Below are 25,515 nucleotides of genomic sequence, written 5' to 3'. Positions count from 1 at the left end.
TTCTTTTGTTTGTAATATAATGCAAATACTGAGTTGTTGGAAAAGTCATGATGCATTTTTGGAACGAAAAACAGAAAAAATATGTCATGACTTTTCCGACAACCCAACAGTATGATTCAGTAATACTACAAAGTACACTAGAATGAGCAAAGGATTTGGCCCCAGAAGATGGTAGGACCAGTGCCAGTATTACCCCAGGAAATCACTACACACTTATCTCAGCCTCAGTTTCCTTCTCTGAAAAATGAGATACTACACCTCTTTAGATCCAAAATGCCAATGATTATAAGATGCACCACAGTTTTTGTTTTGAACTTTATTGGGGAACAGTGTGTTTTTCCAGGTCCCATCAGCTCCAAGTCAAGTCGTTGTTTTCAATCTAGTTGTGTAGGGCGCAGCTCAGTGGCCCATGTGGGAATCGAACCGGCAACATTGGTGTTGTGAGCCAACACTCTAACCAAATGAGCCAACCAGCGGCCCCTGCCACAGTTTCATATGCTACTAAAACAAGACAGAGAATTGTATTATTCCACTGTTAATGTAAATAGTTGAATTATTGTGACATTTATTGGTAATAAAGTCAAAATGTTCCAGAATATAAAAATATAAACCAATCCTCCTAAAATCAATTTGTTAACAATGTCTATTGAGGCTCTTTCTTCTCATGAGTCAAATCTTAACTCAAGATACAAAAGATTAACTGAAAAGGCAACTACCTCATAACTTTCCTATATGACTTCCAAAAGATGTGATACAATATCTCTCCCTAAGAAAGTGATTGGAGATTTACATTTACTTAACAGTGATAAGAACAAGAATTGTTTTTGTCAAAATGCAAATATGGGATCTTAAGTATTTTTTAGTCTAGCAGAAACCAGTAGTATTTGAATGTTGCAAATGAGTGAAGACATGAGCATGATTCCAAAGGCATAAAGTGAACTGGGTAAATGTATTCAGTTAGTGAGGTATGCAATGTAGATGGGGGGTGTATAGGTTGGGGGAAGAAGAAACAGGAGGAAAATACTGTAGGGGAACACAAGAGTTTGGGGGGGGGGGGAAAGACAACTGTGTAACAGAAATGAGAGAAAGAGCAAGGAAATCCAAGATGATAAATCTGAATGCTTCTGGCACATTTTCCTACTGAATGAGGCTTTCAATAAATGTATAGCCTGACTGAAAACAACACTCAGAAAATATCCAGAAAAGAAACATCAGCCTGCATTCAAACAGAGATGAAGAAGGGTGAGCTCTTTTCTTACCCAACTGATTCTACAAAAGAAAGTGTAGCTAAAGGATACACCACTGTGAGAGACCCAGCACTCGGGGCCAACATGAAGTGGCACCAGAAGAACCTCTTAGTGACAAGGCAGAAACACCACTTCAGTCGAGCCTAAGTAAGAATGATGATGTGTTACCTCATATAACCACACTATCGAATGGAACGAATGATCCAGAGACTCACACGACATCGACGCTCTTCTTTCATCTCTTTTCCTGGTCTTATTTTCTTACTTGGAGCACAGAACTTGGAGCACAGAAGGGGCCTCGGGTTTCCATCCTTATAGCTCATGAACCAAGGGTAAAAAACCAACAAAACAACATACCCTCTATCTGGGCAACGTTCATCAATGTATTCTAAAACCACTACCGGTAAGTGAAAGATTTATGGGAAACTTTATAATGGAGGGTCAAGGTGATGACCTCACCTGAACCCACTGGTTCAGCCAGACATTACAAGCGTCAAGCTGAGATGCAATAGGAAATATGTGCTCTACCAATGAGCCACACATACTAAAAAAAATTGAACCAGGATCTAATTAGGCCTTTAGATCGAACTATGAATTTTCAAATAACATGGAGGATACAGAAACAAGTTAAATGACATCATCAGTGAGAAATGGGCCAAATGAAAGAATTGTGTCTTTCCACGGGGCAAATATCCCGTTTCCCCAATAAACCAATGGCATGAAGAGAAATGGGGGGAGGGGCATTAGACGATAACAGAGGCCTAAGAGACATAGCAGCCAAATACAATGAGGAGCTATGGGACCTTGTTTCGATCCTTATCACAATCCAACAATAAAAAGCATCTTTGAAATAATCAAGGAAATTTGAACGTACAGTGAATATTAGGTGATATTAAGGAGTTAACTTTCAGAGGTGTGATTAATTTCTTTTTCTTCTTTTTTTAAATTTAGATACTCATCATTGGAAGTTTAAGTGGGGAATCACGTGCTCTAAAAGTACGGCGCGTCCTGGCTCGGCCCTCTCCGCACCACGGCTGCCTCGCCGACAGCACCTCTCCCGCTCGTCAGGCCTTCGAAGGAAGGCGTCAGGCGTGCTAAGGCATCGGCCGCGCTCGCCGCTCCCGGCATGCTCCACGGGCCCAGCGACGGCCGGAGAACCCTCTGTACAGCCTTCGGTCCCGCGACCGGACCTCTTACCCAAGGTGCCCCGGGAGCTCATTTGCATGTTCCACCCGACAGGTAAACCCGGCAGGTCAGTCGCGGCCCAGCGATCCCAGTACCAAACGTGGGAACCTCATGAGGCGATTAAGTTGCATCAAATTTCCCTAAACGTCCCGAGGTCGCTGGGAAGGCGCGCAGTTCAGTCACCCTAAGTAAGAGAGACGAGAGGCGCCTCGCCTTATATACTCTGTTGGCGAAGGTTGTAGCGTGCTCGCTTCGGCAGCACATATACTAAAATTGGAACGATACAGAGAAGATTAGCATGGCCCCTGCGCAAGGATGACACGCAAATTCGTGAAGCGTTCCATATTTTGTGCCGAGCCACAACCTCCTCACACCTCTTCCTAATTAAACCCCCAAGATACAATGAATTCAAAGCACAAGGCACTCAATAGCAAAATGATGGCTTAGTAAAAGTTTTAGTGTAAGGCAATCTGAAATGAAAACAAAGCAGAGTTACAACATGGATATTTATGTGTAAATATGTTGATTTGCATTTCCTTCGTAAACCTTAAAAGTTCTGAAATCGGCTTGTGGTCTTGTATCCCTCAATAGCGCAAATCTCAGACCCAGGTGGGTTGGCTCTTTTTCAGTAGAAGACTGACTGGCCCATAAATTGCTCGATGAATCCTTGACAAATCATTTCTAAATTATTAAGTTGCTAAATTATTGCTGAAACAATGAATCCTTACTAAAAGAATTAACCAACATTAGTGCACATTTCTTGTGTCTACTATGTGACATTCTTCGGTCGTGTTAGACCTGAGTGCGTACTCCCAAGTCTCAGACTGCGAGCTGCACAAAGGCCGAGACTGCTGCCAAGGAGTGGAGGTCAATGTTGGTCGTTGCTTGTGGATTCTAGAGCTCCAGAATCAACTGAAAACTGGCTGGAAGCAGCAAGCCCATTCCCATTCGGAAAGACAAGCTGCTTTGTATGCCTGTTTTCATCTGGCCTTGAAGGAGCACTCAGAAAAGCCGGTTTACCTAAAACGGACAGATTCTGTAATGGGAAATGTGATCAAGAAAAATGTTCATTGCTCGAATCCAAAGCAGCTTGTAACTACTAGTAAAAACCAGCATTGGGATGCAGACACCAGGATTACCTAGGTCACTTAATGTAATAGAAAAGTGACTGACCAGCTGTGGGGATGGGGATGGGAGATTGGGTCGCTGGATGAGACCCGGAAAGCCTCGGCGCAGACCCATTACGATTCTCTCTTGGAGACCACTCCTAACCCCATCTTCTGCATTCATCAGCAAGCTGTGGCTCGGCACAAAATATGGAACGCTTCACGAATTTGCGTGTCATCCTTGCGCAGGGGCCATGCTAATCTTCTCTGTATCGTTCCAATTTTAGTATATGTGCTGCCGAAGCGAGCACGCTACAACCTTCGCCAACAGAGTATATAAGGCGAGGCGCCTCTCGTCTCTCTTACTTAGGGTGACTGAACTGCGCGCCTTCCCAGCGACCTCGGGACGTTTAGGGAAATTTGATGCAACTTAATCGCCTCATGAGGTTCCCACGTTTGGTACTGGGATCGCTGGGCCGCGACTGACCTGCCGGGTTTACCTGTCGGGTGGAACATGCAAATGAGCTCCCGGGGCACCTTGGGTAAGAGGTCCGGTCGCGGGACCGAAGGCTGTACAGAGGGTTCTCCGGCCGTCGCTGGGCCCGTGGAGCATGCCGGGAGCGGCGAGCGCGGCAGGCGCCCCAGCGGGGCAAGCGAGGCGACGCGTAGTCCGTGAGGCATCCGTGGTGAGGAGCGAGCTGGGCCGGGTTGGCACAATCAACGCGGTCTCTCCCCAAATGGTTGGCCTTTTGGGCCACGAGGGCGCTGGGTCACTAGGGTTCTTAGTCGAACATGGGGTTTCCCAGCAAAATATGGAACGTATCACGGATGTTTCACCCGTGACACAGGGCCTGTGCCAGTTGCAGAAGGCGTTGTTGAAATGAGCCCAGAGCCCAGAGTCCAGCTCTCCTGGAAATTCCTCCTAACGACTCGACCACTGAGTTCTAGACCCCGAGCGCCACATTCCATTTTGCACCCGGCGCTGCGAACTTAAGCCCAAGTGCCTCGGACCTCAGGCGATTCTGTGCAGGCGCCGGTGTGATGGGAGGTGGAGCGGAGGACCCCGGATGGGTGGCCACCCCCTTCACAGGTGTCTGAGCCCTAGCCCAACTTGAAGTCAGGTCTCCAACCTGCTGGAGCAGCGAACACGCCGAAGCCCACCTTTTTAGCCTGAGAGGTGGATTCGAGGAATTACACTATTAGAGTTGAACTAGAGAATTATTCTTTTATGTCCTTATGCTTTCCTGCATCCTGACCCTAGCCATATTATGGTACAAACATTCAGAACAGACCTACTTGCAAGAAATACCAGAATGTTAAATATTTTTACTGCAAAAACCATGCTGCTCAAGTCATAGCCTTGTGAGTTGTGAAATGAGGGCCAAAGGTGAAAGCCTCCGGTATTGAGTTGGTTACAATTACTCCATATATTGAAGGAAAGTGAAGAGCACAGATTTGACTGCGTTAAGATGGCACCCTTAATAAGGAATATGGCATATTTATAAAATAGTTGTTTTTTCTCTTTCCTTTGGTCTTCCTACCCTCTCTCCAAAACTGACCCAATATTTTCAAGTGAAAACGTGCAAAATCAGTAATTTTGAGTTTAATTAGTACCCAATTTTATGGTGTACAAAAACAAAACTGTGAAACCATTTAAGAGTTCCTGGTATTGCTGAGACAAAAATAGAGAAATGAACAGCAAGCCTACAGAGATTATTGTTAAACCTACCTTTCTGTCTTTATGGTTGTAATTCTTTTCTTTCAAAACTTTTAAAAGTAATAAAAACACTGTGTTCTTCCCTACCCCAGAGAAAAAATTAGGCAAAAATGACACACCTATTGAGTAAATTGTCAAGTTACAAATAAAATCTGCTTTGATATATTTCTTCTAATTATCTTCTTCCAATAAGCCATTTCTGACTTCAAAGCTACTTCATAGTGAACTGGTGTTCAATTTTATGACTTGAATATATCAGAAACCCTTCCTGCTCTTGCTCTCTTTTTAGAAACCTTACAACCAGTTATTAACAGATACATGGTTAGAAGAATCTATAGTTGAAAGGATGGTCCAAGTTCCAGGATCACAAACTTGATTTCGCTACGAATTTTAAGCTCCTTCAGTTAAGCTACACTCCTGAATGACCACATTTAAACCCTTTATGTTCTGAAAAGAGAAAAAAGTTTGCCAAATAAAAAAATTTAAAAAAAGTGGGGGTCTTGATGAGACCAAATCCTCTGGGAAAAAAAAATGTTTATAATGGCTCTAAATTATACAAATAGCAAGATGTGTACAAATAGCAAGAAAACATAATTTTAGAGTCATGTCACTGCAAAACAACATGCTGTCAAAGAACTAGAGCAGAATTTCTTTTAGGTGATTTATGTGCGACTCCTTTCAAAACAAGAAATTCTTTCTAGGCCTCTAGTAATTGCTGAAATTACTTCTATCAGTTAGCAAAATATGTATAAACACAAAGCTGTATAAACTCATTCTTATAGCTGTTATAAAAAGCAAATTTAAAAATTGAATACAAAACTACAAATCAATACAATTAAAATGAATATTAATTTATTGAAGTAGATGATGTGTTTGGCTAAAAGGAAATCACTGTTGGGTTTATATTAGGTCAGAAAAGTCATGATGTATTTTGTCTGTTTTTCAAAGGTCATTTATTTATATAAAGAACAAAGATCAATCTGATATATTGCCCGTTTGTTCGATAACCTTTTGCCATCTTTCAGTGAGCTTCATAATTCCTCATTCATAGAAGGACCTGTCTTTATTTGCGAAAAACTGAACAAGGTGCTTATTTACAGCCTCATCTGAATTGAACGTTATATATACCACACAAGGAATTTTGAAGAGAGCGAAACAAGTGGAAGTCTGATGGTGCTTGGTCAGGAGAGTATGGTGGGTGTGGCAACACATGACATCCAAGCTCCAGTCATTTTTGATGAGTGATCAAACTTGTGTGTGGTCTCGTGTTGTCGCGATGGAACACAACTCCTTTACAATTAAGCTCTGCACGTTTCTAGATTCGTTCAAAGTGTCCAACTGCCGACAGTACACATTCGAATTGTCTGGTTCCTTGGTAGGAGCTCAAAAAACATGACACCTTTAAAATCCCACAACACTGAGAGCATAACCCTTCCTCTGATGAATATCTGCTTTCAATGTCATTTGAGGCGAATCATCACATTGGGATCAAGACCATTTGTGCACCACATTGTTGTAAACAATCCACTTCTCGTCACCAGTTACCAGTCACTTCAAAAAAGGATGGTTCTCACGTTTAATGAGCATATTGCAGATGTTTATATGTGCCGTCAAATGAACTTAAGTTCATGCAGAACCCAAATATCGAGCTTGCTCACGTATCCCAGCTTCTTCAGGTGGTCATGAACACTTGAATGATGGATGTTCAATGTTTCTGCAATCTCTTGTCGTGTAACGCGGTTTTGACTAGATCAATGCTTTTATCTTGTTGTCATCAACCTTGCTGGGCCTCCCTGGCTGAGGAGCATCATTGAGATCAAAATCACCAGCACAGAATTTTGTGAACCATCGTTGACACTGACGTTCTTGTAGAGCATTATCATCATAAACTTTATGCAACTTTTCACAAGTTTGGCGCGCGTTCTTCCCTTTATGGAAGTAAAACAGTAAAATATGGCAAAAATGCAGTTTGGTCTTCCATCTTCAACTTGTTTGTTGACTCAAGTATAACTACTCTGGTCATATTCAAAGGGCCCTCCTACACACACACACTGAATTTTTCTCCTTTCTGAATCTGCTGATGTGGTATTTCCTAGAGGAGTTAACCAGTCAGTACATTCATAAGATTTCTGTCTTGTATAGCTTCTCTGATATGTATTTAATAAGACTTTTTTCATGAAGGCTCTCTAGTACAAATAGTTTTTCACTCCGGTGTGTTTCCTGATATATAGAGAGGTAATCTGGCACTTGAGTGAATTTTGGGTAAAAGCTTTTCCATGGGAACTGCATTCAAATGGCTTGTTGACAGTGACTTTGAGCTGCAATCAAGACTGGCTTACAGGTGAAGGCCTTTTCAAATTCAATACATATATAGGTCTCTCTCTCTGCAGTGTGAGCATTAGTGTACTAAGATATTTGATCTTTTGGTGAATGCCTTCCCATATTTAATGCGTGTATAAAATTTTTCTCTTGAATGTTTGCAGTTATTCACTGAGGTGTGACTTCAAAGAATTTTCCAGTTACTGTTTCTCTCCAGTGTGAGTTCTCTGATGTTCAAATGTCTTAACGAAGGCCTGTTCACATTCAGCACACCCATTTCTGTTGTATACAAATTCTTCAAAGGAACCTGAATATTCACTAGTGGGCGAGGTCTTTCCTACTTTATCCCTTATGCTCACAACTCTACTTCCCACAGTAGCCTGGAGGTGGGTGGTTGTCTTAAGTTACAATCAGAGCTGCTGGGAGAGGCAGGCTAGTCTCAGGAATGATCTAACAGCCTTAACTTAGTGTTATTACCTGACATACCCAAAACTCCAAATCTTGTGGGTTTGAGAGAACTTAAAAAGGTTTAATGCTCAGAACACCTCAGGAACGAAATTGTTGGAACTCTCAATGTCAACAGTACACTGCCTGAGCACCACTTCTGCTTTCCTTACTTTTTATTGAAGGTCTACTGGTGAAGTACCTTAGCTTTTATTTGTCTAATAACATCTTTATTCCACCAGGACCTTTTCATTGGCATCTCCCCCACTCTCAGCAGTTTATAAAGATGTTATTCCATTGTCTTCTGTCTTTCATCGTTTCTATTGAGATATCAACTTCAGTCTTATTGGTGCTTCACTGAAGGTGAAAATCTCTGATTTTCAGCATTTTTGCTGTGGGTATCTGGGTGTTATTTTTAACATTTAGTTCTGCCTGATGGGAATTGGCCAAACTTTAATATATGGACTCTCTTCCATCAGTTTTGGAAATTTGTTAGTCATCTCTTTATTGTTCCTGCCTCATTCTCTCTCTTACAAGACTCCAAATTACATGTTAGACACAGAACATCTCCTGCTTCATTTGGATTAACTATTGATAATCTTGTCTTCCAGTTCACTAATTTTGTTTTCTGGTGCAATCTGTTACATCTAGAGTTCTTAAGTGTAATTCTATCCCCCCCCCCCCAATTCTAGAATGTCCTTTTAAAACAAAAAACTAAAAAATTCTTTTGATGAAATTTTTCACTCATTTGTTAACCTTTTGGGCTATTTTCTTTCACATTAAATCACATTTGTCATGGTCTAACTCCACAATCTAGATGATTCAACTATATTTTTCCCTTTGTTTTGCCACAATTATTGCTTCACATATCTACCGTATTTGCCGGCGTATAAGACGACTGGGCGTATAAGACGACCCCCTAACATTTCCACTCAAAATACAGAGTTTGTTATATACTCGCCGTATAAGACTACCCCCTCTTCCGCACACCTTCCACACACCAAATAAAAGGTAAAACAATATCAGATTTGACTTGGCCCACTGAAGTGCAAACAAGTGTATTGTATTTCGTGTCACCACATAACCGTTTTGGCGATGTTGAGCCACCATGTCTGCTACATGTTTTTCGAGTTCTGGCCAGTGTGGGGTGCCTCTTCTTAATGCACACTTACCCCTTGGCATACTCTTTAATGCTTTCTCATTTGATTTCCAGTCCCGAACCATCTTTTCTGTTACTCCATATTGTCTTGCAGCAGCACAATTATTATTTTCCTTAGCAAAGTTTATAACTTTCAGTTTAAAATTTGCATCATACTTCTTTCTTTTGGCTGGTGCCATGATAGGGATGATAGGGGTTTGACTGGTCGACATTTTCTATGCTGTACTGTACAATGGTGCAGTATTGTGGTTGGCTGTTGGCTGTATACAAAGCCTGATTTGATTGGTCCCTGCTCCCTGTTTGCCTGCCCTGTCACTATAGCAGTCTGGTCCACCCTTGCATCAGCATCTCCCTGGGACCTCACTAGTGCGCAAGTGCAAGCTCTTCAACATTCTAACAGGCACCATGATAGCGCAAAATCGCGACTCTTCAATGCATATGTAAAGAAATATACAGTAACCCGAATTTACCACACTCGCAAAATCGCACACAGCCCACCATACACCCAGTATGGTATCGTGATTCGCGATTTTGCGCTATCATACTGGGTGTATGGTCGGCTGTGTGCGATTTTGCGAGTGTGGTAAAATCGCATAACAGCAAAATCGCATAACAGCCGAGCATACACCCAGCAGCGCTGCTGATGCCTGAACGGTATGTGGAATGAAGTGGGCGGGCATCGGGAGGCCACTATGGCATGGGGCAAGCACTATGGGCAGTCTATCTGAAGTGTACCTGGCATATAAGACGACCCCCCACTTGGAGGCATATTTTTCAGGGCCAAAAAATCATCTTATACGCCGGCAAATACGGTAGTAATTTTTAAATTTTATGCTGGATATTGTGTATAAGAGAACTGTAGAGGCTCCAAGACAATTCCTTCTGAGAAGGGTCCCTTTCCTCTGTTAGACAAAGTTAAGAGTTTGGGTAAGATTTAGCCCAATTCATCTGTTCCTGGGGTATGGACCTAGAAAGTTTCCAATTAAGAACCTGGGCCTTTGTTTTCTCAGGCTTAAAAGGCTGCAAGGGATTCAGCTCTGCCTTTCAGAAATTTTCAGCTTAGTTTTTTAGCCTAAGCTCCAACATTTAACAAATGACCTTAACAGAAAGGCTGGCTATACTTCCAAGGCCTTTCAAAACTCCAATGTTGTCTGTCACTCCAGCCCTATGCAATCATTAAAAGCATAGCTGTTTTTCTTTCCCTTCACATGGTCCTGACTGGGCCAAATCCAGATGCCCAGACTGAGACCAGGTTCTGCAAAGGAAATCGGATGGGGGAAAAAAAAAATCTGATCTTTCACTAGCTTCTGAATAGTTCTCCCCACTGTGAGACTGAGTCTATTTTAGACCTCATTTCAACATCACACTGATGCCTTTAAAAATATGGCTTTTGGAAGTTATCCTGTTTTTGCTGTTGTTATTGGTGTGTAGACCAGCTGTGACCTACTACATCTCATATGAAAACTGAGTGTTCTATAGTGTTTATAAGGCAAGTATTAAAGCGATAGAAAAATAAAAATAGCAGCTTTGGAAAATTCAGGAAGTACAGTTGTTAGAATACTAAAAAGCATTTTGCAATGTAAATTACTCTCCTCCAATTCCTTTTATCACTTTCCTCCTCTCTTTGGTAGAATGCTTTTTATTCAGTTAAGGGGGAGACAGAATTGTAAACAGTTCGATTTTCTAGAAAATAACATTAAAAGCTTCCTAATATGCCCAGAACTCTGCCAGTGAAAAGCTTAGTTTTGATTATTAGTCTATGATTATAAAATTGCTTAGTTAACTATCAAGTCTATGTATTGATATAGTGTTGTGTAAATTTAAATTTCTATATAATTAACCCTTACCATGTAATTTCTTCCGGAAACTCTTTTGTCCTCCCCAGAAGCAGTGTAAGGACATAACTGGGAATAAATCTATTATCCTTATACCTTGTAGATTTCTGTAGTTGGATGGCTTCTAGATAGCTTGATTCTTAAAAAGTTGCCAAAAGTGATTCTCATGTTTGGAAACCACTGCTATATACAGAAAAATACTCAAAAGCCACCATATTCTGAAAACTCCTATGGTTTAAAGGAAGTTGTTTAAACTTAAGTCTGAACTGTTAAGATTTACCATCTATAATTCTCATATAGCAATTAAATATAGATTACAAACAGCCAAAAAGATTTCAGAAGCAGAGACCTACACTTTGAAGAGACAGCCATTAAATAATGGTCATTTCTTCCCGATCCATTATGAACATGATTTTGATATTTTAGGTTAGGTTAGTAGTTTAAAAATATTAATCACTTCATTAATCTGTCACAATTTATTGAAATATTTATGTGATCATGACTAACGTGTACTGTGTGGAGATGCAATTGTTGCCCTCAAAAATACTACTTTAAGTCATCCTAAATACAAATAAGACTGTAAAAGCAATTCAGTTCTGATGTATACAATTGTATCACCAGCTTTATCTTCTAGATGAATTGTTTTAATAATTTATTATGATTTTAAAACTATTAACTATTCCACTTACCACATAGCACTTACCACTTGCAACTAAAAAAGGTGATTCCCTTTGGAAAAAATAGATAGTAAGAATACAGGGCAACTATCATTCTTTGTAAAATTTTACTTTGACCTATCGTGAGTTAATCCATCATAAATTATTCCACATGGTTAAAACTTGGAAGATTTAATTTTACTGAAAGTCTAAGCCAGGGATCAGCCAACTATTCTGTAATTAAAGAATTGAATTTGGTTTGTATTTTAAAAGTACATTTCTGGTAATGGTTTCTCTCTGCAAACCAAAAACATTAAACAATTAGTGCCAACAAATATGAAAAATCTGGCAACGAAATTTCCAAGAAGTAAACATGAGAGGGTATCTGAAGACTACAATTTTCTCAGATAATTAAAAAAAAAAATCTTTTCAGGTACACATTTAAAATAACCCAAGTCCTACAAAAATAATAGTAAGGGAATGTGCATTGCTTCTAATTTACTTATCATTTTAATATGCTAAATATAAGCTGGCTTCATTGAACACCCTGAAACACATTTATTAAAATACAAAGAATTTAGAGAAAAGAGAAACTAAGAGCTCCAAAATTAAAACTGGTAAGATATTTTAAAAACTGGTATTTAAAAATTAAATGATTAGAACAAAATATTCAGTTCAAGATCACAAGAAAATGATCTGATGAGTACAGATACATAATTAAAACTAATCTGGATAAATTAGTGACGTGATGAATAAACAGGTTAATTCCTAAACCTATGTCACTTATATTGGAGTAAGATTTAATACAAACTAGAAATAAATTTGAAAAAATAGGTTATGACACTAAGAGAATCTTAAGTAAAAATTAGGCAAAGTAGTAGAACAGAAAAGCCATTATTAATTTGTTCATGATAATTTTTAACACTTGAGGCAAATTAAACTGATAGAAAAATCTGTACTGTGGGAATAAACAAGTATTAAGTTGTTTCTAAACTACAAATCCCTTCACAGCTACTTACTCAAAGTCAAAGTTCATATATTGCAAGTCTTAGCACTCCTAACTACTGGTAAAAATGACTAAACCGGAACTGCCAGCATTGCATTAATTTCAAGGTATATAATTTTATATATTAAACTTAGTAATAACTGAAATTTTAACTCTACCATTAAGTTTTTAAAATTATACCTACTGCTTGCAAAATTTATATAAAAAACTAGTATTAAACACTTCAAGATTTAAACAATGTGAGAATTATGGATTCCCCTACCTACACACAAATCCAGAGATAAAACTAATATTATGGAGGAAAATGCAATCATGCTCATAGAATAATGAGGTACAATTGAATAGTGAATATTCCCTAAGTTCATTAATTAGATTTTAATTGCTTTAAAAAGATCATGGTACTGGATCACAATAATATCCCATTATCACATTAATAGCACATATCCAATACCCACTTATTGACTATTGGAGGTGAGGTTGTTAATGATACTGGAAGTGAGATGTTAATGTGTCCATACCGTTCTCAACTACACAGAGATGCTACTGTAAGAAATCAATTTTGGAGAGTAGTTCCTTCCCTTATTAAATCTTAGAATATTTTATTTTCAGACATTTGAAAAATTGAAAAGGTTATTGAGAACTTCAGGAGTTCAAATACAATAAAAAATTAAACATGTCCCATAGGTATTGAAACAAATCAGTAATTGTTCAGCCTAAGAATTAAGGTAATTAAAATGACTGAATTCAAGATAAACACAAAGATTCAAGTCAAACAGACCTCACTAGATCTATAGAATCTGACAACATACACCCAGAAATTTTGGCTTAATATTCATAAACCATGAAAACAAAAGTATGTTCTTCAATGTAAGCGGCTCTACTATAAAACTAGATAGGCTTTGGAATACTTTTAGTGGCTGAAATACATGTTGAGTTACAGCTTAAAAATCTAGATCCAGGTAACAGTTGAGTCTTATTTGTATATATGTGCAACCTTGTTTTTCTGAACATTTTAAAACTGAATTTTCATCTGTATGTATACATCCAGAATAAATTTTGAATCTCCTCTTATGGTACAGTAAAAGCTCAATAGTACTAATAAATAAAACTAATAAAACTTACCTAATAAAACTCCCTAATAAAACTTACATCATATTGACATCAATCTAAATTATTTTTATTTTCTTATTTTATGCAAAAAAAATCAGCTGATTTTTACCAATGAAATGGTAAAATTAGAGGCAACTATAACTTAAAATTACACAGCTTCTTAAAGTTTTATTCATAGCATTCTTTATACAGATGGAGCTTCACTGATATTTAATTTACTACAGCATCCTGTGGGTGAAGCACAAAATTATATATAAACAAAAAAACAAAGCACTTTTGACTTTTAAAAATTATATATATATATTTATATCCAGTTGACAAATAGCATCACAATTATTACTGTATAAAAAACTAAAAATCACCATGGAAGCTAAGGCCTAAGTTCTTATTCCAACCGTTCTCTTTTGTTTATATCTAAGAGATATTAGAAATTAAATTCCAGTACCTCAAAGAAAATGTCTACATTATTTACAAACAGTATGGAAAATAAAACTGCTTTTCAGCTAAGTTAGTTTGCTGTTACCTACAGTATTTACATTGTAAATGTCAGGGAGAAAAAGTACTAACAAGTACCATCTCAAATAGAAACATATTGTGCCTGGAATTTTATTCTAAAATTAATTGTATATCCTAATAAGGGTTTGTTGAACAGAATCTGACTTCCAATAAATCTACTGAAAATTTGAAAGAGTACCACTACACTTGTTCATACTGCTAATCTAGATACTGTTAAGTACAATATTGTAATAACTACAAGTACTGAAGCTTAAATGAAACAATGGCAACATGTGTGTAGATGGAATTTTATTTAAAATTGTAAAATTATAATGCCTTAATGTTTACCCATAATTATGAGACTATCTAATATTCTTTTCACCCTTTAAGTCTCATATATGACCCTAGACAGTGAAACCTTCCAGTAACTTACCAGAAAAAAAGTTTAATTATATTATTCTGTTCTTAGAATTATTTTTCTAATATTTAAAAACATATCTAAACCCTTGGCAAAACAAACACAATCAATTCAGTGTAACAGACTGAGCTTTAAACCGCACTTTATCTTTTAATAAACTGTAACCTACTGGTTAACTGAACCAAATGTAGACTTTTAAATGACTGAAGATTTTCAAATCAATTATAGAATGTATAGAAAAGTGGAGATAAGTTTTGGGGAAGGTGTAAGGTAGATAATGTAGAAAATGATAAATGCTAGTTTTAATAACAAAAAATGGTACTAAATGCACATGAAAGTTAAATTAACACAGTATAAAAGAGAATAGCTTAAATAAACTGGGATTCACATGTTACAATAGCCAAGTTATGAGCAAGTGAACTGAAGACTCATGAACAGTTTTGAAAATTCTCTTTTCAGCCTACTTCCAAAGAAATAGTCAGGCTTTTTTCCTGTACATAGTTTTGAGCTTTGTCTATACCATATATAGTAGAAAAATAAATTCTTTAGCAACCTAGAAACAGTTTATAAAACTCTTAAAGTTTAATTTTCTTTGCCAGACATGCCAATGTTAAACTGACAGCTATAAATTAAAGCTATATAGACAATAGGTATAAGTAATATAGAACAAGTTAAGAATACTACATTTACCGGATTTTTCTTTTTAAAAATTATTGTACTTTCTTAATTCCTGTGTGCTTTGCAATAGGAATAATAGGGACTTTGTTTTCTTAGAAAAGATAATAACATGTAAGAGTATAACACAAGTAAGATAATTTATAATATACATGTACTTCAACAGCAGCCTGGTTCATGTCGACATCTTGATTCTGAAGTTAAAATCAGAAGTACAATACCTAGGACATAATAGCTGGGAGAGACAACATTTATTTTATGAAAAAATGGAGCAAATCAAACTCTTAGGAGCCTCAAATCTCAAAATCATCTATTTACTATAACACACATAAGATAACCTTAAAATTGCAGTATGAATGAAGATTACAAAATGGACCAAAGGATTTTCTCTTTACTACACAAAATAGAACCTAGCAATGAAAAACAAACCATTTTTTTCCTTTCCAGAAAAAAAATGGCATGGTATGATAATGAACAAATTTTGAATAAAGCCAAATAAAATTTACCTATGCCCCTATTCTGAAAATTTTATCCTTAATTTAGTGTTCTGGTTGTATCTTCACTAACAAAATGTTTAACCCCAGAAGCATATATCATTTACAGCAAATCTGGTACCAACATCAAAGGAAAAAATTGGGTTTAAAAAATGGTGCAAAAGCCACTTTAGATTTTACTACAACATATCACAGAAAAGAATTCGAATACAAGTTTGCAATTATATATATATACACACTCCAAAGAGGCTGTCAGTACCCAAAGTATTTTTATTGCTACATTAGCAATGGATTTTTGGATATGTTTTTAAGGGCCACATAAAAATAGATTCAAGGAACAGGTTAAATTGAAGTCCTAGATTAAAATGTTTGGTTTAAAGAATTTTCTACAACAAATTTCATGTTTATGTATGAAAAGTTATATAACCTTATATGAAAATGTCATGAAGTATTTTCTATGCTATACTAAATGTATTTCCCGAGGGAAAAAAATTAAAATATCTAAAATATATTAGATTAAGATTACAAGACCATCATAGATCTTTTGAACATGCATCTGTTTATAGAATTAACAGTATACAAAATTGTTTATTTCATTATGGACCATAAAGAAATGAGTTGGTGACAATTATCTTTTGCACAACATGATCAACTCACTTTAGCCACAAGCATGTCCTTGGTATGTGTGTACAAGAAATACGTTCCTTTACCCCTCATCATATCATCCACAGGTTTACTTAGAAATGTTAAGTCTATTTTTCTTTCTTTCAAACATCCCAAGCATGTCATAAGTAGCCTGAAATTATAAAATACTTAACTGGGCTTTTAATTATCTACACAGACTGCTAGAATGTAAATTAGGTTGCCCAAATTAGCACATAAAATAACAAAACCAGCCATAAAGCAGGCTGAAAAGCATTAAATGTTTCATATATGTGAGTTTTTTAATCATTTAATTTCTATAGAAAAATTTTATTCACAATATAATGTGACAGAAAATGCCACAGAAATGATATACTGATTGCAATAAGGTTGCATGCAACAGCAGCTTTGTATTTTATAGCTATTTTTGTTTATAAAAATTAAACCTCTCCAGTCATGCTTATCACATGGTCTTAGATTTGTAATGTAAATGATTAAGGAATACCATATAGTTGAAAGAGAAAATGTCTCATCATTTTGAATGTGAATTATCTGCAAGAAACATGAATTATACTACTGAACCCTGAAACATGCATGTCTAGATTTGCTTTTTGTCCATTTTCAGGCTGTCTGCAATCACTTCCTACTCATATAATACCAAGAGGATCCGTCTGTAACTGTGGTTGTATTAGCTGAGGTTGCAATGGTGGTGGTAACTGAAGCGGTACCATTGGTTCCACCAACTGTCCTGGGTTTGAAGGTGGTGGAGGAGCCACAGTATTCACAATTTCTACAATTTCTCCATTGTGAAAGAAAAACTGACACTGTTGAATGAATGTTTCAACAACAGATTGATGGATCTTAGTGGTAGACAGAAATTCTCGATTTTCAAAATCGGGTCTCATCAAGGTTGGCCAAAAACAGATGGATAAGTTGTCTGCTGTCATTAGGTTGATTTTATTTTGCTGACTAACCCTGAAATTATGATAGAAAAAAAAAATTAGAAAATCAATCAAAACTCATTACAATTAAAAAATCCTAGAGCTGGAAATGATCTGATGATTTAGTTTTACCTTTTAACCTCAAATTTAAAACATTCTTCTTGTGCATTCTATGTTCAACTACATTCCAGTTTACAGGAGACAGAAGTAAAAATCCATTCCTTATGAGAATCAAAGGTAGTCTTTTAAAAATGCTGTACATTGGGGTTTTATAATTTATTTTTCATAGAAGCCACCTTAATTTATGTAAAAAAAAAACTTTTTCTCAGGGTAAAATGAACATGTGAAAAATTTTAAAGAGTTTCTGGCAAAAGAAATAGAATTCTAACTGCATATCCAAACTCCTTGACTATTCTGAGAGATGAAAAGACAAACCATAGTATGCCATCTCTTTGAACCTTGGGAAATTAGAACTTTGGAAAAAACACTGATCATATCTTCCAACCAGGAGACTTTTCAACTTTCAAAAAAATTAGGTTCCAGTATTCTAAAAAAACCAATCTTTTCAATCATTAAATATCTTGTACATTGTTACAACTTTAATTTGGAAGCCAACACTCAGTTCACAAAAAACACATTCCACCTTAAAATTCTTGAAATGATTTAACAATATAAACATATAAATACAAAGAGATATTAACTTTATTGCATCCAGTCCTTTTAAATGTGTGAGCAAGCACATCTACTACACTAAAAGGCAAATCTTGAATTATAACTCAAAATTACTGAGAAAAAATCTTAGGTATTTTATCCAACCCTTTCATTTCACACATAAAGAGACAGCCCAGTATGCAAGATAGCAGGAAAATGTTATACTTAAATTTGCACATCAAAAAAATTTAAAACCAAAGGAACCTCCACCACACATAGGATTTGCATCTGAGGTAAAATATGTGCCCTAAAAAATGTGTTCTCTGCTATACAACTTTTTGCTGTTTGTTAAGAAACTACATTAGAATATTCAGAATAAAATCAACCTTTCGTTAAAATGTAGTGGGCCCAGTCAGGGTTTTTTTATGTAGTAGCCAAGTGTAGATTCTGAAAATACTGATGAAGTTGAAAGACATGAGTATGGGCATCAGGTCTAATTGGTGAGTCAAACAGTACAAATGAAAGGTATCAAATCAGCTGGAGGTGAGGGTGGCCAGGGAAGGCTTCCTTAAAAAGGTCTTGTTTGAGTTGAGTCCAGGGTGATAAGCTTTAGTAAAATGATAGGAAGGAAGGGTAATTCGGTCAAAACTGTGGTTTTCTCAACTTCAGTGTGTACATACCTCCTGGAGGGCTTGTTAAAACACAGATTGAAGACTATATCTAGGGTGGGGCCTGATAATCTGCATTCCTAACAAGTTCCCGGGTGATGCTGCTAGCTGCTGGTTGGAGGACTGCATTTTGAGAAAGACTGAATTAGTCATGTTAAGATATGATGAAAGATGAGGCATATATTGAATCTTTTGGTTAAGTGCTATTAGTTTAATACAGTGGCACTTACTTGGTGTGTGCATGAAGTAAAAGGAAAGGAGATGTAACTGAAGAAGTTAGAACTAGACCACTTAATGTTAAACAGTTTGGATTTTTTCTTCAGGATATATGGTGCTATTTAATCAGAAGTGATCTTTACAGAAAGATCTTTTAGAAAGATCATTCTGGCATCAGGATCAAGAGGGAATATCAAGAGGAAAAAATGGCAGGGAGAGAGCTCATTTACAAACAAGCTAAAGTTCCCTAAATGAGACATGATAAAGCCTAAACTAAGGCAGTGGTAGAGGAGCAAATAGAAAACGTAATTAGGGGAAAAAACCGGTTCAATGGAATCAATCACTAAATAAGGAGGGTGAGAAAAAATATAACCAAAGAATAACTCTGAATTAATTTTGGCAATCTGTCAGTCACCCATTATATATTTATTTATCATTTATTTCCTAGAACTGTAAGTTCCATGAAATAGGTGACTGCCTTATTCACTGCCATGTCCCTAACACTTATAAGAGCATGGAAACACAGAGTAACCATTACAATCTAGTTGAGTATTCCTTTTAAAATTTAAGTCTGATGATGTTATTTTTCTGTTCTACTTTCCCGTGGCTCCCCACTACCATTCAGATTAAAAGACATGCAATGCTATTTTCACTGAGAAAATCTTGCCCACCCTCTGCCCCCAGAAATAAATGTCACTTGAATTCCAGTGTGCTTAGTGACATATACAAGGTCTGACAATTAAGTTCGTGAACTTGTTGCAACGATGTTGCTAACTTTTCCTGATATCAGAGGGATTACTCATTATGAATTTGTACCAGCTGGACAGTTAACCAAGTTTACTATTTGGAAGTGCTGAAAGGTTGTGTGAAAAAGTTAGATGACCTCAACTTTTCACCAACAATTCATGGCTCTTGCATTCCGACAATGCACCAGCTCACACGGCACTGTCTATGAAGGAGTTTTTAGTCAATCAACAAATAACTGTATTGGAACATCCTCCCTACTACTCAACTGACCTGACCCCCAATGACTTCTTTCTTTACCCAAAAATAAAGAAAATATTGAAGAAGACATTTTTATGACATTCAGGACATCAAGGGTAATACGACGACAGCTCTGATGGCCATTCCATAAAAAGTTCCAAAATTGCTTTGAAGGGTGGACTAGGTGCTGGCGTTGGTGCACAGCTTCCCAAGGGGAGTACTTCAAAGGTGACCGCAGTGATACTCAGCAGTGAGGTATGTAGCGCCTTTTCTGGGATGAGTTCACAAACTTAACTGTCATACCTCGAATACACGAAGCATCCTTTTTATCTTCTCAGTAAAACATTTTGAGGACTAAAGCTACTTGTAGTATTGTTTTATATGATCTGGCACTGCCCCTCTTCCCTTTCTGACCTTATTTCTTACTCTGTCCATCTTCTCTGCTTGAATCACATAGGCCTCTTTGTTGTTACTAAACACATCAAATATGCTTTTGCCTGTGTTGTTGTATCACTGGAGTGAAAGTGTCTAAAATAATATTGATGGTGGACCAGCACTGTTACTCTTTGAATGTACTCTTCCCTTTGTCCTTTTTCCTATTCTTTTTAATGAAGTGCAATTTTTATTTTAGCACTTTCACCAGGCCAGACAATGTTTACAAAGCATCCCTACACTCCATCCATATTGGATAAGGTCTCCTACAGTACCCTGTAAACATCTGTTATACCATGAACTGCTTGTACAGTAATTTTCAAAAGACGAAATTCCACTAATTACACTGCAATACTATAAATGCTGGTATTTTCTCAGGGAGGGAGGCTTCAGAGAACAGATACTAGAAATGCTAATATAATTTTATTATATACTGACAGCAGCAAAACTTTAAACATTGGTTAATATTCTCTTCTAAGAGGTACAGACTGAAATGTACTTGGTTTGGGCATTGACATTATTAATTTAAAAAACAGAATTCAGTTCATAAAAATATCAGTAGAAAATATTATCAAGAGTAGACTTTTGAAAACATTAGTACAAATACTAGTATTTCTATTCAATCCCCAAAACAACTTTGTGAATCTTATTCTTCTCATTTTTATAGTTGAGAAAAATCAAGACTCAGCAAGGGTAAGTAATTTGCCCAAAGTAGCAGAATTAAAAATGTTTTGAAACCTCGCCTTTTTGACTGATTCCCTGGTCTGACATCTAAGCTATTATAAATGCTACCTTTCACTTAATGTATGGCATTGGGAGGAGGATCTTTTTAGACAAAATCATAAATTTGAAGCCTAACATAGTTAGGGCTATTGATACAGTATTAATGTCCTGCATTTTAGGTAACAGTCAGTGTGGACAATAATATAAATTGAAGTTTCTGATAAAATTTCATTGTATAGAATATCCAAATGAAACAAGCAAGTTACACCACGGCAACATACTGTGATAGAAAAAGCAAATAGAACCTCTTAATAAGACTTGGATTCTAGTCATAAGATGTGTCATTTATTAATTTCATGACATTAGGCATATAATTTCCTTCTTTAAATCTCAATTTTTCCAACTTCAAATAGGTTGATTTGGTTAATTATCTAAGTGTGTGATTTCATACTTAAAATTCTAAGATTCTATGTAAAAGAGAACTGTTAAAGAATAACAGTAATAATAAAAAAATGTACTTATCACACTTATTATTATATAATCATTACATGGATTAAAAGTCATATACCTTTCTTTAAACAGTTAATGAAAAATCTATTTTAAAAATCCAGAAAAAGTAACTTAGAGAACTGAAATTGAACTGTATGTTTAAATAAGTTTGTGTCCCTTTTTCTATCTTATAACCAATTTTAGTTACATGTTTGAAATTTGTAGTGTATTTGCAAAAATAAAAATACCTGTTTAGATGTGTTATTACATAGCTGAATACATCATAGTTTACAGGATGAAACTTCTTAACAATTTCTCTCAATGCATGAAGACGTTCTGTTTTATCTGGGATTTCTGTAAAATTAAAGTAGTAAGGAATTTGTGTGAAATTCATACATTTAAAAATATTTGATAAAGCTTCCTACTATGCTTATTGTACAGAAATAATCAAGAACATGTTTGAAGCATATTAGGATAGGTAAAAAAACCCAGAAAATGTTCTAAAGAACTTATCAAAGTACATTATCATTTATTACAATAGCCATTTTGCAAGTAAAGCTAATCACTGAAGAACAAAGTGACTCAAAAATGGTAAAATGGGAAATGGTATATTAGCAATTTACTCAAGCAATTTATGTAAGTAGATACTGATTTAGAATTAATTACTTATAAAGCTGTTAGGCTCTTAAGTCATGCTACAAAGAATAAAAATTTTAGAGTTTGTGGGCACAACTACTCAGCCCTGCAGTTGTAGCACAAAAACAGCCGCAGGCAACATTTAACAAATGAGTGTTGTTGTGTTGCAATAAAACTTTTGAAATCTGAATTGCATATAATTTTAACATGTCATGGAATTTCTTTTTAAGTTTGTCAACGATTTAAAAATGTAAAAACTATTCTCAGCTTGCAAACACCTACCAAAAACTGGTAGCAGGCTGATTTGGCCTACAGGCCATAGTTGGCTAATGCCTGATTCAAAAGCATCACCCTATATTTACTTATAATCCACTTTGTTTATCGAAAATATTTCTTCACAAGCAGTACAAGCATTTAACTCAGTTACTCTTCAATTTATGCAAATTATGAAACAGGATAACTGAAATGTGGTTCTGCAGTAAACAGGAGGCAAGAGAGTGCTTTACTGCTCTTCCCCATTCATTTCTTCCTTCCAAAAGGTAGGTAATAATGGGTTCCTCTGGAGGAGGCCAATCTGCATACCAACTCATGGTAGTATAACCAAGCACTAACACATTTGCCACAGATTACTTCTAAATCAGTCCTCAGAAATTTCCTAAGCAGAAAAATTCAGAGGCTATTGTTTATGGTCAAAAAGTAAGAAAATCTAAGCTATCAATCAAACCAATTTCCCAGTTTATATATGAAAGATTGTGTAAGGCAACTACACCTTGTGACAACATACTGTGTTTTTTAATGCGAATTTTAATGAAAATTAAATAAGAATTTTAACGGAAGAAATTTAACAAAATTTAACATAAAATAACAAAGTAATCTCATTTTAAAGAGAAGACTTGTAATCAAAAGGAAACAGTACAAAGAAATACTTAGAAATTACATTCATTTTAGCCACTGAGAACACAACGTGGATTAAGCACTAGGTTACCTGATACTCAAACAGATCTTCTGCATCATTTTCCAGATAACAAATGAATATTTGTTTAATAGCAACATCTGGATGAATGATGCCAGAGTAAGAATAAATACTAAATATCCATTTTCTTGCTTTACTTTTCTAAAAAATGACTTTAGACATGAGGCCAAAGATAATGTGACTTGAAACATTTTAAATATACATGTGCAGACCATACACAGGTTAATAATACTTTATTGAAATATATATATATATATACATATATATATATATATATATATATATGTATTATAGATACATTCATTTGAAAAGTTTATTTAATCTTACAACGCCTTTGAGTTCGGATTAAAAACACAACCCTCAAACTTTTGGTACAATGACCTTTAAACTTCTAGGAGCACTGAGTCACTTAGGAGGCTGGCTAAAACTAATTTCTGGGGCCAGCCCCAGGGATTCCTGATGTTATTTATTCAGAGAAAAATACCATTAAGAAACGATTCTAATAAGTTGAATTTTTATTAGCTACACATCCTAGTGCACAGCTGACTTCAACACAGCAATCAAAATACAAAATCTATCATCCATCTCAAATAAAGGAGGTTTAGACTTACTTGCTGCTTCTAGTAGCTCTGGATGAAGAGAATATGGAATTAAAGGATCCGGCAGATCTGCAAAGAAAGCTTTAAGAGCTCCAGCTACAGCATTTACTGTTACTTCCATTGATACTAGACTGATACTATGATCTACAAGACAAAAATTAAAATATTAATTTATAATTTGTATAATAAATTTTAATTTATTATAGGAGAAATGTGCTAAACAAGAACTTGTAGACCCAAAGGTATTTAAGTCTTCTCATCGGCCACCTTTCTTTACAGGCTGATTCATCACTCCTCGATTATTTTAATATAAACTATACAGCTATGGGAAGAGAGAACCAAGCAAGAAAAATTTTTTTGCTACAATACAAAATGTTGTTAGGGATATTGGTATATAGAAGAACATTAGCTGTTACTAATATCTTCTTTTAAAATATTTTGTTTACATAAGCTATTTAAAAAGAGGCCATAAGTAAATAGAAAGACAAAAGACAGGAATTACACATACAATTCAAGTTTATACCTTTTATTGGGTTGTAGAAAAGTCATGACGTATTTTGTCTATGTTTTTCAAAGGTCAATTATTTATATAAAGAACAAAGATCGATCAATGATATATTGCCCGTTTGTTCGATAACCTTTTGCCATCTTTCATTGAGCTTTATAATTCCTCATTCATAGAGGACCTGTCCTTATTTGTGAAAAACTGAACAAGGTGCTGATTTACAGCGTCATCTGAATTGAACATTATAACACACAAGGAATTTTGAAGAGTGCGAAACAAGTGGAAGTCTGACGGTGCATGGTCAGAGAGTAAGCGCCAATCATTTCTGACGGGTGAGTAAACTTGTGTGTGGTCTCGCGTTGTCGCGATGGAACACAACTCCTTTACAATAAACAAGCTCTGCATGTTTCTAGATTCGTTCAAAGTGTCCAACTGCCAAAAGTACACATTCGAATTGATTGTTTGGTTCCTTGGTAGGAGCTCAAAAAACACAACATCTTTAAAATCCCACCACACTGAGAGCATAACTTTCCTCTGATTGAATGTGCTTTCAATGTCGTTTGAGGCCAATCATCACGTCGGGACCAAGACCGTTTGCGCACCACATTGTTGTAAACGATCCACTTCTCATCACCAGTTATCAGTCTCTTCAAAAAAGGATCGTTTTCCTCACATTTAATGAGCACATTGCAGATGTTTATACGTGCCGTCAAATGAACTTGAGTTCATGCGGAACCCAAATATCAAGCTTGCTTATGTATCCCAGCTACTTCAGGTGGTCGTGAACACTTGAATGATGGATGTTCAATGTTTCTGCAATCTCTCGTGTGGTGTAACATGGGTTTGACTCGATCAATGCCTTTATTTTGTCGTCATCAACCTCAGTGGGCCTCCCTTGCAGAGAAGCGTTCACTGAGATCAAAATCACCAGCACGGAATTCGTGAACCATCGTTGGCAATGACATTCTTGTAGAGCATTGATACCATAAACTTTATGCAACTTTTCACAATCTTAACATGCATTCTTCCCTTTATGGAAGTAAAATATGGCAAAAATGTACAGTTTGGTCTTCCATCTTCAACTTGTTGTAAAATCTCCAAAATTCAACCAAATCGCTCAGTTTTTTTTTAGAATGAAGCTAGAACTGTCAGCTGTCAAATGACATAGCAATAACATAGTTGCAAATGAC

At 36.2% G+C, this 25,515-nt stretch overlaps 1 protein-coding gene and 1 long non-coding RNA gene across 5 annotated transcripts in view; one reads left to right on the top strand and one right to left on the bottom strand.

The window, feature by feature from the left end:
• The first annotated feature begins 4,107 nt into the window (after positions 1 to 4,107).
• On the top strand, positions 4,108 to 5,420 carry LOC109390368 (uncharacterized). Its single transcript, XR_002125557.1, has 2 exons — positions 4,108 to 4,224; positions 4,387 to 5,420. It is a non-coding gene; the product is annotated as an uncharacterized LOC109390368 (long non-coding RNA).
• Positions 5,421 to 14,397: 8,977 nt separating this feature from the next.
• Positions 14,398 to 25,515, bottom strand: part of ARHGAP5 (Rho GTPase activating protein 5) — an 87,572-nt gene continuing 76,454 nt past the window's right edge. For all 4 annotated transcript variants that reach the window (XM_019656768.1, XM_019656767.1, XM_019656769.1 and 1 more), the window contains exons 5-7: positions 23,833 to 23,964; positions 21,861 to 21,966; positions 14,398 to 17,483 (exon numbers count right to left, since the gene is read on the bottom strand). In XM_019656768.1, the coding sequence (XP_019512313.1) occupies positions 17,156 to 17,483; positions 21,861 to 21,966; positions 23,833 to 23,964 (566 nt within the window). In that variant the 3' untranslated portion in view covers positions 14,398 to 17,155. The remainder of the gene's footprint in view (positions 17,484 to 21,860; positions 21,967 to 23,832; positions 23,965 to 25,515) is intronic.

Source organism: Hipposideros armiger, unplaced genomic scaffold (genome assembly GCF_001890085.2).
Source record: "Hipposideros armiger isolate ML-2016 unplaced genomic scaffold, ASM189008v1 scaffold_265, whole genome shotgun sequence".
Lineage (NCBI taxonomy): Eukaryota > Metazoa > Chordata > Mammalia > Chiroptera > Hipposideridae > Hipposideros > Hipposideros armiger.
Note: the sequence above shows the minus strand (reverse complement) of the source record. Positions and strands in the feature narration are given on the sequence as shown.